The 12,445-nt window shown below is 41.8% G+C and overlaps 1 protein-coding gene across 1 annotated transcript in view; it reads left to right on the plus strand.

Moving 5' to 3' along the window:
* NUBP2 (NUBP iron-sulfur cluster assembly factor 2, cytosolic) overlaps positions 1–12,007 on the plus strand; it is a 30,521-nt gene extending 18,514 nt beyond the window's left edge. Inside the window, exons 6-7 of the mRNA XM_077449175.1 lie at positions 8,284–8,353; positions 9,924–12,007. Coding sequence (XP_077305301.1) covers positions 8,284–8,353; positions 9,924–10,069 — 216 coding nt within the window. The 3' untranslated portion in view covers positions 10,070–12,007. The remainder of the gene's footprint in view (positions 1–8,283; positions 8,354–9,923) is intronic.
* The last annotated feature ends 438 nt before the right edge of the window (positions 12,008–12,445 follow it).

Consider the following 12,445-nt stretch of genomic DNA (forward strand, 5'->3'; position numbering starts at 1 on the left):
TGCTTTATCAGCAGGAAATACCAGTTTGACAGGATGTTTTGCATTTTTATATATATTTGCAAACGTTCCTGGTATTCTGGGGTATAGTAAAACAGTTAATATGTTACATCACATCCCTAGCTCTAATCTAGTGGTAATTCTTACCTGTTACTATCCCAACTTATTCCTTTCACTATCAGCACTTGGATAACATCACAGCAATGCACATCCTGCATTTTTGGACTGTTCTTTAAAAGCTCCGAAGCGCGTCGCCTGGTACAAATGTTTGTCTCGCTCTCATGATGGGAGTAGATCTAGTTATAATTAAAACAAATATATTGTGGTTGATTTACTAAAGGCAAATAAATACTCTGTTCACTTTGCGGTGATGTTTTGTTGACTTCCATCTTCCAGTCATATGCATGTAAATACTGTTTTTTCTTTTTTCCCCCTTGCACATGATTGGATATTCCTTGCCACATTCTCTAGGATAATGGGGAATTTCCTTGCAAAGTGAACAGCTGTTTAGTTTATTAGCCTTTAGTAAATCAATCCCAGTGACATAATACAAAAAAAATACAGGCGTAATTTGTTTACCATGCTGAACTTTGCAGATACACACAGGTCCCATTTACCTAATGTTTATCTCCTGAAGGTCTGTAATATCTGTCTTTTGGTTGAGGCAAAAGACTGACAGCAGTGCACTTATGCCGCGTACACACGACCGGACATTCCGGCAGAAAAGGTCAGACAGTCTTCCCGATGCACTTCCGACCGAACGGACTAGCCCACACACGAATGGACCAAAGTCTGTTTGTTTTGAATGTGATGACGTACGACGGGACTAGAAAAGGAAGTTCAATAGCCAGTAGCCAATAGCTGCCCTTGCGTCGTATTTGGAACATCAGACCAGCATACAGACTAACGGTTTTCCCAATAAAAAATGTATTCCGTAGCACAGATTTGAAGCGTGTTCTATTTCTAGGTCCATCTGAATTTTTGAAGAAAAAAGTCAGATGAAGCCCACGCATGATCGTAATATCCGAAGGAATGATTCCGTCTGACCTTTTCTGCTGGAAAGTCCGGACGCGTGTACACGGCATTAGATCTGTTTATTACCTGGGGAGAGCACAACCGACCTCAAGAGCTGGCAGTAGATGGGCAATACAGAGTACAGATGGCAAAGATCACAGATGTAGAACAGATGAGGATCTTGCCCAATTTCCTGTTTGATCTTCTGGTCCAGTGCCTCTCTGAACAGATTTCCTGTGATTAAGATTTTTACTATTTTCAATACAGTAGACAGCTATAAATACAGTGCCTTGAAAAGTATTCCTACCCATTGAAATTTTCCACATTTGGTCACGTTACAACCAAAAACGTAAATGTATTTTATTGGAATTTTATATGATAGAACAACACAAAGTGGCACATAATTGTGAAGTGGAGGGAAAATGATAAATGGTTTTCACTTTTTTTTTTTTTTTTTTTTTTTTTTTTTTACAAATATCTGAATAGTGTGGCGTGCATTTATATTCAGCCCCCTTTACTCCGATACCCCTAACCTAAATCCAGTGGAACCAATTGCCTTCAGAAGCCACCTAATTCTAATTAGTAAATAGAGTCTACCTGCGTGTAATTTAATCTCGGTATAAATACAGCTGTTCTGTGAATCCCTCAGAGGTTTGTTAGAGAACCTTAGTGAACAAACAGCCTCATGAAGGCCAAGTAACACACCAGATTGGTCAGGGATAAAGTTGTGGACAAGTTTTAAGGCTGGGTTCACACCATTGCAAATTGGATGTGGATTTCACCACATCCAATTCACAGTAGCAGGAGATTTTGACCGGCTATGGAGCCGGTTCATGTATCTCCGCAGCAGGTCCAGTGCATTTTGCACAAAAACGCTGTGTGTCTTTTAGTCCGTTTCAGGTCTGAATTCAGCCCAAGATTCGGGCTGAAATCGAACCTGAAACTGTGAACCGGACCCCTGCTGTGAGACAGATGCAGTGATGGTAGGAACCCAGCCCTAAAGCAGTGTTAGGTTATAAAGGGAAAAATAAATTGCGCTAGCCAAAAAACAAAAAATCGTAGAATTAATCTATAAGGAAGGCAGCAGAAATAAGTGGGATACACACACCTAACAGCAATAAGGAAGTATAAAAAAATGCGCCAACATACAAAAAAATATAAAAAATATTGTATACACCAACTTCCCAAAATATAGAGAAAATTTGTAATAAATTAATAAATAATTGGTATACTTCAAAACTTATAACAAAATAGTGACAGTCAATATGAATCCATAATTAATGAGTTCATGAAAAAAAGTCCATAGATGGTCAACCCTTGCGATCCTATATAAAAACACCACGGTGGTTGCACACACTTGAAACTGCGCACACGTGCCCGTCACCTTATAGTGAGTGCGCTTACCAGATTAAAGCTTAATGAGAGCGTGGTAAATATATCCTTAGTCGCCACAGGGTACTCCTCCTCTTAATGGATCAGCACACCATACTTATGAGCAGTATTCATATGCACACATCTTATTCAATGGTCCCACAGATTGCTATCAATGGCTCAAAGGAAATAGAGGGAACCGACATAGTGTAATACTGATAAAAAGTTTAATAAGAGCAAGAAAAGGTAGCACACTTACAAGAACATCGAGTCAGTACAGCATGTACGGTAAAGCATAAAAAAAGCCGGCCGGCATTCGGGAGCCCGTCCTCCCCTTCTGCAACGTGATGGCGTCACTGCGTGCCTTCCCAGACGCGTTTTGTCATAAGTTGACGTTGACAACGTCAACTTATGACGAAACGTGTCTGGGAAGGCACGCAGTGACGCCATCACGTTGCAGAAGGGGAGGACGGGCTCCCGAATGCCGGCCGGCTTTTTTTATGCTTTACCGTACATGCTGTACTGACTCGATGTTCTTGTAAGTGTGCTACCTTTTCTTGCTCTTATTAAACTTTTTATCAGTATTACACTATGTCGGTTCCCTCTTTTTCCTTTGAGCCATTGATAGCAATCTGTGGGACCATTGAATAAGATGTGTGCATATGAATACTGCTCATAAGTATGGTGTGCTGATCCATTAAGAGGAGGAGTACCCTGTGGCGACTAAGGATATATTTACCACGCTCTCATTAAGCTTTATTCTGGTAAGCGCACTCACTATAAGGTGACGGGCACGTGTGCGCAGTTTCAAGTGTGTGCAACCACCGTGGTGTTTTTATATAGGATCGCAAGGGTTGACCATCTATGGACTTTTTTTCATGAACTCATTAACCACTTTCAGACCGGACCATTTTGCTGGTAAATGACCAGAGGTCTTTTTACACTTTGGCACTGCGCTGCTTTAACTGGTAATTGCGCGGTCATGCAATGTTGTACCCAAACAAAATTTGCGTCCTTTTCTTCCCACAAATAGAGCTTTCTTTTGATGGTATTTGATTGCCTCTGCGATTTTTATTTTTTGCGATATAAACGTAAAAAGACCGCAAATTTTGAAAAAAAATGATATTTTCTACTTTTTGTTATTAGAAAAATCCAATAAACTCAATTTTAGTCATACATTTAGGCCAAAATGTATTCAGCCACATGTCTTTGGTAAAAAAAAAGTCAATAATTGTATATTTATTGGTTTGCGCAAAAGTTGTCACATCTACAAACTAAGGTACGTTTTCTGGAATTTACGCAGCTTTTAGTTTACGACTGCCTATCTCATTTCTTGAGGTGCTAAAATGGCAGGGCAGTACAAAACCCCCCCAAATGACCCCATTTTGGAAAGTAGACCCCCTAAGGAAATTGATAAGAGGCATGTTGAGCCCATTGAATATTTTATTTTTTTGCCTCAAGCGATTGAATAATGACAAAAAAAAAAATTTTTTTTTTTTTTTACACAAAGTTGTCACTAAATGATATATTGCTCACACATGCTATGGGCGTATGTGAAATGACACCCCAAAATAAATTCTGCTGCTTCTCCTGAGTATGGGGATACCACATATGTGGGACTTTTTGGGAGCCTAGCCGCGTACGGGGCCCCGAAAACCAAGCACCGCCTTCAGGCTTTCTAAGGGCGTAAATTTTTGAGTTCACTTCTCACTACCTATTACAGTTTTGAAGGCCATAAAATGCCAAGATGGCACAAAACCCCCACAAATGACCCCATTTTAGAAAGTAGACACCCCAAGCTATTTGCTGAGAGGCATGTTGAGTTCATGGAATATTTTATATTTTGCCACAAGTTGCGGGAAAATGACAAACTTTTTTTTTTTTTTTTTTTTTTTAACAAAGTTGTCACTAAATGATATATTGCTCATGCATGCCATGGGCATATGTGAAATGACACCCCAAAATAAATTCTGCTGCTTCTCCTGAGTACGGGGATACCACATATGTGGGACTTTTTGGGAGCCTAGCCGCGTACGGGGCCCCGAAAACCAAGCACCGCCTTCAGGCTTTCTAAGGGCGTAATTTTTTGATTTCACTCCTCACTACCTATTACAGTTTTGAAGGCCATAAAATGCCAAGATGGCACAAAACCCCCACAAATGACCCCATTTTAGAAAGTAGACACCCCAAGCTATTTGCTGAGAGGCATGTTGAGTCCATGGAATATTTTATATTTTGCCACAAGTTGCGGGAAAATTACAAACTTTTTTTTTTTTTTTTTTTTTTTTTTTTCACAAAGTTGTCACTAAATGATATATTGCTCACGCATGCCATGGGCATATGTGAAATGACACCCCAAAATAAATTCTGCTGCTTCTCCTGAGTATGGGGATACCACATATGTGGGACTTTTTGGGAGCCTAGCCGCGTACGGGGCCCCGAAAACCAAGCACCGCCTTCAGGCTTTCTAAGGGCGTTACAGTTTTGAAGGCCATAAAATGCCAAGATGGCACAAACCCCCCCCAAATGACCCCATTTTGGAAAGTAGACACCCCTAAATTTAGGGGTACACTAGTGAGACTAGGTAATAAATGGCGGGTGCCCTGAAACTATAAAAAAATAACTAACCAACCAGCGTCACCTGTAACAGTTATATGGTGATCACTGGTGAAAGGGTTAACTAGGGGGCAATTAGGGGGCTTTATGCGGTAGTATATGGGGGTCCCTGGCGCTATAAAAAGCTGCAGCGAACCTAAATACCTACCTGCCTAACTAGCGTCACCTGTGACACTAATACAGCGATCAGAAAAACGATCGCTTATTAGGCTGGGTTCACACTGGAGCGATGCGGGAACGCCACGAATGCGCGGCGGGTTCCCGCATCGCATGCCTCCCGGCGGCAGTTCACACTGCCCTATGCGAACTGCTGGGAGTGTCAGTGAAATGTTACTGACACCCCCAGATCAGTTCGCATATCGCAGTGCGATCTGCAAACTCGGATCGCATGGTGTGAACACCCATGCGATCCGATTCTGCTGCGGGCCAAAAAAAGGGTCCCGTGCGAATTTGCGGCGGGTGCGGCGAATGGCTGAACTCGAATCGCACAGAGATCGGATGTGATTTGCACTGCAGTGCGGTGCGAATCACATCCGTTCTCATAAACCGCTGCAATGTGAACCCAGCCTTAGTGACACTGGCGACGGGGGGTGATCACGGGGTTAAACCTTTATTGGGGGGGGTTAGGGGGGTACCTTAGAACTAAAGGGGGCTAACCCTAACTGCCCTAACAGTTATTAGTCACAAATGACACCCGCCGGGTGATCAGGGGGTTAAACCTTTATTAGGTAATAAATGGCGGGTGCCCTGAAACTATAAAAAAATAACTAACCAACCAGCGTCACCTGTAACAGTTATATGGTGATCACTGGTGAAAGGGTTAACTAGGGGGCAATCAGGGGGCTTTATGCGGTAGTATATGGGGGTCCCTGGCGCTATAAAAAGCTGCGGCGAACCTAAATACCTACCTGCCTAACTAGCGTCACCTGTGACACTAATACGGCGATCAGAAAAATGATCGCTTATTAGGCTGGGTTCACACTGGAGCGATGCGGAAACGCCGCGAATCCGCGGCGGGTTCCCGCATCGCATGCCTCCCGGCGGCAGTTCACACTGCCCTATGCGAACTGCTGGGAGTGTCAGTGAAATGTTACTGACACCCCCAGATCAGTTCGCATATCGCAGTGCGATCTGCAAACTCGGATTGCATGGTGTGAACACCCATGCGATCCGATTCTGCTGCGGGCCAAAAAAAGGGTCCCGTGCGAATTTGCGGCGGGTGCGGCGGGTGCGGCGGGTGCGGCGAATGGCTGAACTCGAATCGCACAGAGATCGGATGTGATTTGCACTGCAGTGCGGTGCGAATCACATTCGTTCTCATAAACCGCTGCAATGTGAACCCAGCCTTAGTGACACTGGCGACGGGGGGTGATCACGGGGTTAAACCTTTATTGGGGGGGTTAGGGGGGTACATTAGAACTAAAGGGGGCTAACTCTAACTGCCCTAACAGTTATTACAGTCACAAATGACACCAATGCAAAAAAAAAAAAAAAAAAATGACATTGGTGTCACTGTGACTGGGGGGCAGGGGTAATTGGGGGGGTGATCGGGGGGTAAAGGGGGGGTGTGAGTGTGCCTGGCATGTTCTACTGTGTGTGTGAGTGTTGGTGCAACTTACTGATCCGCTCTCCTCCGTGTCGGAACGAAAAATACCGACACGGAGGAGAGAATACATCACTTCCTCTCCTGTGTTTACATTACAGGAGAGGAAGTGATGTCACCGGGGATTTCTATTCGTCGGGAGCGATCGCGAGGGGGTGGCCATGAATGAATGGCCGTCCCCTCGTCCGGGATCGCTCCCGCACGAATACCGACCGCCGCAGGCACCGGGCGGGGGCCCGATCGGGCCCCCGACCCGCGGGAGGCAAGGGACGTACATGTATGTCCTTATGCCTGCCCGTGCCATTGTACCGACGTACATCGGCGTGCGGCGGTCGGCAACTGGTTAATTATGGATTCATATTGACTGTCACTATTTTGTTATAAGTTTTGAAGTATACCAATTATTAATTTATTCCAAATTTTCTCTATATTTTGGGAAGTTGGTGTATACAATATTTTTTATATTTTTTGTATGTTGGCGCAGTTTTTTTATACTTCTTTATTAGTGTTAGGTTATATAAAAATATCCCAAGCTTTGAACATCTCACGGAGCACTGTTCAATCCATCACCAGAAAATAGAAACAGTATGGCACAACTGCAAACCTACCAAGACATGGCCGCCCACCTAAACTGACAGGCCAGGCAAGGAGAGCATGCATCAGAGAAGCAGCCAAGAGAAGAGGCCCATGGTAACTCTGGAGGAGCTACAGAGATCCACAGCTCAGGTGGGAGAATCTGTCCACAGGACAACTATTTGTCATGCTCTCCACAAATCTGGCCTTTATGGAAGAGTGGTAAGAAGAAAGCCATTGTTGAAAGAAAGCCATAAGAAGTCCCATTTGCAGTTTGCAAAAAGCCATGTGGGGCACACAGCAAACATGTGGAAGAAGGTGTCCTGGTCAAATTAGACCAAAATTAAACTTTTTGGCCTAAAAGCAAAACGCTATGTGACAAAAATGAACACTATACATCACCCTGAACACACCATCCCCACCGTGAAACATGGTGGTGCATGCATCATGTTTTGGGGATGCTTTTCTTCAGCAGGGTCAGCAAAAGACTTTAGACTGGGGCAGAGGTTCACCTTCCAGCAGGACAAGGACCCTAAATATACAGCCAGAGCTACAATGAAATGGTTTAGATCAAAGCATATTTATGTGTTAGAATGGCCCAGTCAAAGTCCAGATCTAAATCCAATTGAGAATCTGTGGCAAGACTCGAAAATTGCTGTTCAGACGCTCTTCGTTCAATCTGACAGAGCTTGAGCTATTTGCAAAGAAGAATGGGTAAAAGTTTTACTCTCTAGATGTACAAAGCTGGTAGAGACATCCCCAAAAAGACTTGCAGCTGTAATTGCAGCGAAAGGTGGTTCTACAAAGTATTGATTTAGGGGGGCGGAATACAAATGCACCCCACACTTTTCACATATTTATTTGTAAAAAAAAAATTGAAAACTATTTATCATTTTCCTTCCACTTCACAATTATGCGCCAATTTGTGTTGGTCTATCACATAAAACCCCAGTAAAATACTTTTACCTTTTTGGTTGTAACATGAAACTTGGATGAAAATTTCAAGGCATCGAAATGCCCTTATTTTTTTTTTTTTTTTTTTTTTTTTTTTGTAATTTCATTCTATTGAAAGATATCATTAAACTCAGATGTGTCTTTCCCATCTCTAGGAATGCACCAACATTTTCTCCAAGGGTGGTGGTGAAGAACTAGCAAGGCATGCTGGAGTCCCATTTCTGGGTAATAAAAAAAAAAAATCACTTTTATGTAACACTGTAGTTGTTTGTAACATCCTAAAACCTTAAATCTGAACTCCTGGCACAAAAAAACTCTCATTTAAATATATTTCTCAATAACCACAAAGAATATAAATATGCTTTGTTTGCACCAAATCTGTTAGAAACGCACACAGCAAACCAAGGGGTCTTTTTTATTAGAATATTTGGATGAATATGACAAGCATTTTTACATCCTTGACCAATTCTAATTATTTTAGTATTATTATTCTAGTATTTTTCTTAATATACAGTATAATACTGATTTCTTCTGATCGTCAGCTCCATCTAGTGGCTATAATGTGTTTTTTTTTTTTTTTTTTTTTTTTTTCCATTTAAAAAAGCCTCAGCCAGAAAAAATACTGCGTTATGGCCATTAGATGGAGCTGATGATCATAGGAAACCACTGTATTAAGAAAAAAAATCAGACAGAATTCCTCCACTATTATTATTTTATTTATTTTTTTTAAATGGATCCCCAAGATCCAAGTTTTTGTTTTTATTTTGATGGTATTGGATTATCTCAGAGGTCATTTTTTAAGCGTTTTTAGTACCCCAACACTTCATATTCCTGATATGTGCCTGCTGTACCATGTTCTTGTATGAGAAAGTCTCCTGTTCTCTTTGTATTGTTTTTTTATGTGAACTTCGTGGTGTTCCTGACAGTCCCTCTGTTTTCCTATTAAAAACTGACCACACTGAGCATGAGAGGACACCCATGGTCAGTGCCCTAACTATGTCTGCTCTCCTCCAGTGATCAGACTTGTCCTGACATGCCCCCACTGTACAGCCATTCACTGGGAAGCTCAGTGTACTGATAGTAATTGGAAGTATAAGATGATGGGAGTCACACTTCATAATTGGGTTCTTGTATTCTGTTAGCAGTAAAGCCGCTGCATACCAACTCTATCCTTGTGAACAAGCCAATAAGGTTTTTTTCTCCTGGAGACTACATCCATGCAGTTGTTTTATTGCTAACATGGTAAGCTGCTAAGGTGAGCTAATTATGGAGTACAACTCCTATCTTCTTATACTTTTGTGTTGGAGTGGAGACGGATTACAGGAGCCAGCACCTGGCTGGTCTGTGCATGTTAAGGGGGAGTGGTGCCATGGAGTAGGTGTGGAATTCCAAAATGTCATGGTTGGCAACATAAGAGGCAAGAGTATATCTTCCAATAGGGACAACTCTTTAAGAAGCAAACTTCCTGTGTAGAGATTTTGTACTTGTACACCAGTAATATGACACATCTTTACAGACCTGTCTTAACTGATCACTGTTGTAGATAAAGCAGGTTTACCTCTGTATTAGACATTTTTCTGTAATGCACCGACATTGGAGGTCAGCGCAGAAGTGCTTCTTCATGTGGCTAACCGACATGGACTCAAGTTACCGCTCATACTAAAATGTGGGCTGTGAGCTGTCCTGTAGCATGTTGTGTGTTTTTTATGCAGCGTGTCCTGTGTTGGAAGTAGAACAGCCCTTGTTTATTGCAGAAGAAAATGTAGAAATTGATGCATATCCTATTTTCTTACAGGACGTGTCCCTCTTGATCCCAGCCTGGCCCAAAGTCTGGAGGTTGGCAAAGACTTTCTTCAAGAATTTCCCAAAAGTTCAACATATACAGCCATTATCAGCATTGCCCAGCAAATTTTGGACAAAGCTGACAATTCCTCCTCCTGACCTTGAGAATTTTTTACGATACAAGCCTATAGGACTCTGAAAAAGATGAACCTTTACCATAAAAGGCTTGTATATACCAAATCAGGGGACTAGTCACATTCCTGCTGGTGCAATAGCCCTGTTGACCTTGTGTTTCAGAGGTTTCTATGATTTACTATATAAATAAGTCAAAGGATAAATCCAAGGAAAGATCCAAGCTTACTCACCGACCAGCCCACTGACAACCGAATCAACCTATCTAGACAGTGTGCGTAAAACAGGGATTTAGTCTGTACACATTTGCAAATACATGCGTAAGCCACATAGCCTCGTCACGGCACCCTGGTATCTGTGGTCCTATCATTGGCTTATGAGTGACTCACAATAGAAGCACATGCATTTTGATGGGTAGGTGGACTGAAGGGAGACCACCCCTTCTTTGTGGTACAGAGGCACACTGAGCACCCAGAAAATCGCATAATGGCTGCAAAGGTGTCAATGCGTTGCCTGACTAATATAACAGTAATATTGATACAAAAAAAAGGTGTCCACCGCCCCCACCTATAACTGGCCTTTGCAGCAAGTAGCATTGGAAGGCAACATATGATATAAACAAGGCCAATGATAAATCCAAGGAAAGATCCAAGCTTACTCACCAGGCCAGCCCGCTGACAACCGAATCAACCTATCTAACAGTGTGCGTTAAAACAGGGGTTTTGTCTACACACAGTCACTCATAAGCTAGTGATATGACCACAGATACCAGGGTGACGTGGTGAGGCTCTGTTGCTTGTGCATGTATTTGCAAATGCATGCAGACTAATCCCCTTTTTTAACTTATACTGTTAGATAGGTTGATTCAGTTGTCAGCAGGCTGGCTGGTGAGTAAACTTGGCCTTGTCTTATGTTGTGTTGCCTTCCAATGCTACTTGCTGCAATAGCCAGTTAGAGGTGGGGGTAGTGGACAATTTTTTTTTTTTTTTTTTTTTTGTATTGCTATGATTACTAGTCTGTCTTAAGGCCTGTATTGACTGCCTTTTGTTCACTTCACTTCAAATAGGTTTTGGATTCCTGTACAAGTCTATAGGCATGCAAAACCCCAACTGAAGAGGTTAAAATGCAGGTTAGAAGGACGTCTCCTTCTAATGCACCTCTTGGTAATCTCTGAGTGATCTCAGAGGCGTCTCAAACGGATGCTATCAACACTAGCCCAAAGCCCATAAAGAAACTCTGGACAGCCAAGGAAAAAAAAAAAGGCACCTGCATAAGAAAATGAGAAATACTTGTCTGGTGGGTGGTGACTGCTATCTTCAGTTTTTTGATGGATACTAGAAATGCTTCCGCCACAGTAGTTCATCTGCAAGCCACATCATCATTACTGCGTTGTGGAGTGTAACATTCTGGGATAAATGGTATCTAACACATGCAAGGATACAAATTTAGCCGCAAATTTAACATTCACTGCAAGTGAAACTTCTAGGTGCATGTGTTTTTAATGATGGTAATTGATTACTCTCCAAAAATTGTTGAAAGTCTCATCCATAGCATTATAAACATGCCTCAAAATGTTGGATACTAAATATTATTCAGTCATTGCAGGTCCTCAAGAGAGCAGAGAGGAGCCACCATCTGCCGGACAGCCGAGCATTGTTAATCTTTTTTTTTTTATAGAGGCCTTTTTAGATATATGGTCTTTCAGTTACTTTAAGCTGGCTGCATCCCTTACAAAATAATTGTGCAACGTCTTTTAGATTCATCAAAAATAATATAGTGTAAGAGCCTAGCTAGAACATCTATTCAGTTTATATGCCATCAAGTATACCCACACAATTGTTTTTGTGAAAGATTGTACGATCAGATTGCAGTATTTGGCCAGGCTTAAAATGAAAACTATTGGTTTACAGTGAATGTTATGTATTTTTTTTTTCTAAAAGTTTATAAATTGATATTTCAGATTTTTTTATGTTTTTGTGTGAAATTCTTATTCTATACATAAACATTTAATACAGGTGCTATCCATGGGTCAGAGCGTGCGGTGCATTCTAGGCTGTCTGCTGAGACAGAACTAATATTGCTCTGTTTAACCATTCCTTCAGACTGAAGTTGCAGACAGCATTGTCCCTATTTGGAGAGAAGAGGTATCCCTTCTCTGAGTCATTCAACTGTCTGTGTATGATGGTAGAACGTTCTAATCCAGTTCTGTATTTACAGTAAATCAGCTTAAGGCCCCTTTCATCTGTTTTTCATCCATCCATTTATGGATGAAAAACGGACATCAATGCATTGCTATGGAAAAACGGATGACCATTCATTTTGCATCCGTTTTCATCCGCTTCCGTCAACATTCGTTTTGTTTATTTAAGATGAAAGCCCTATTTTTCATCCGTCAAGAAAATG

This window comes from Lithobates pipiens, unplaced genomic scaffold (assembly GCF_037356315.1).
Source record: "Lithobates pipiens isolate NorthernLeopardFrog02 unplaced genomic scaffold, aLitPip1_a1.2 Scaffold_22, whole genome shotgun sequence".
Lineage (NCBI taxonomy): Eukaryota > Metazoa > Chordata > Amphibia > Anura > Ranidae > Lithobates > Lithobates pipiens.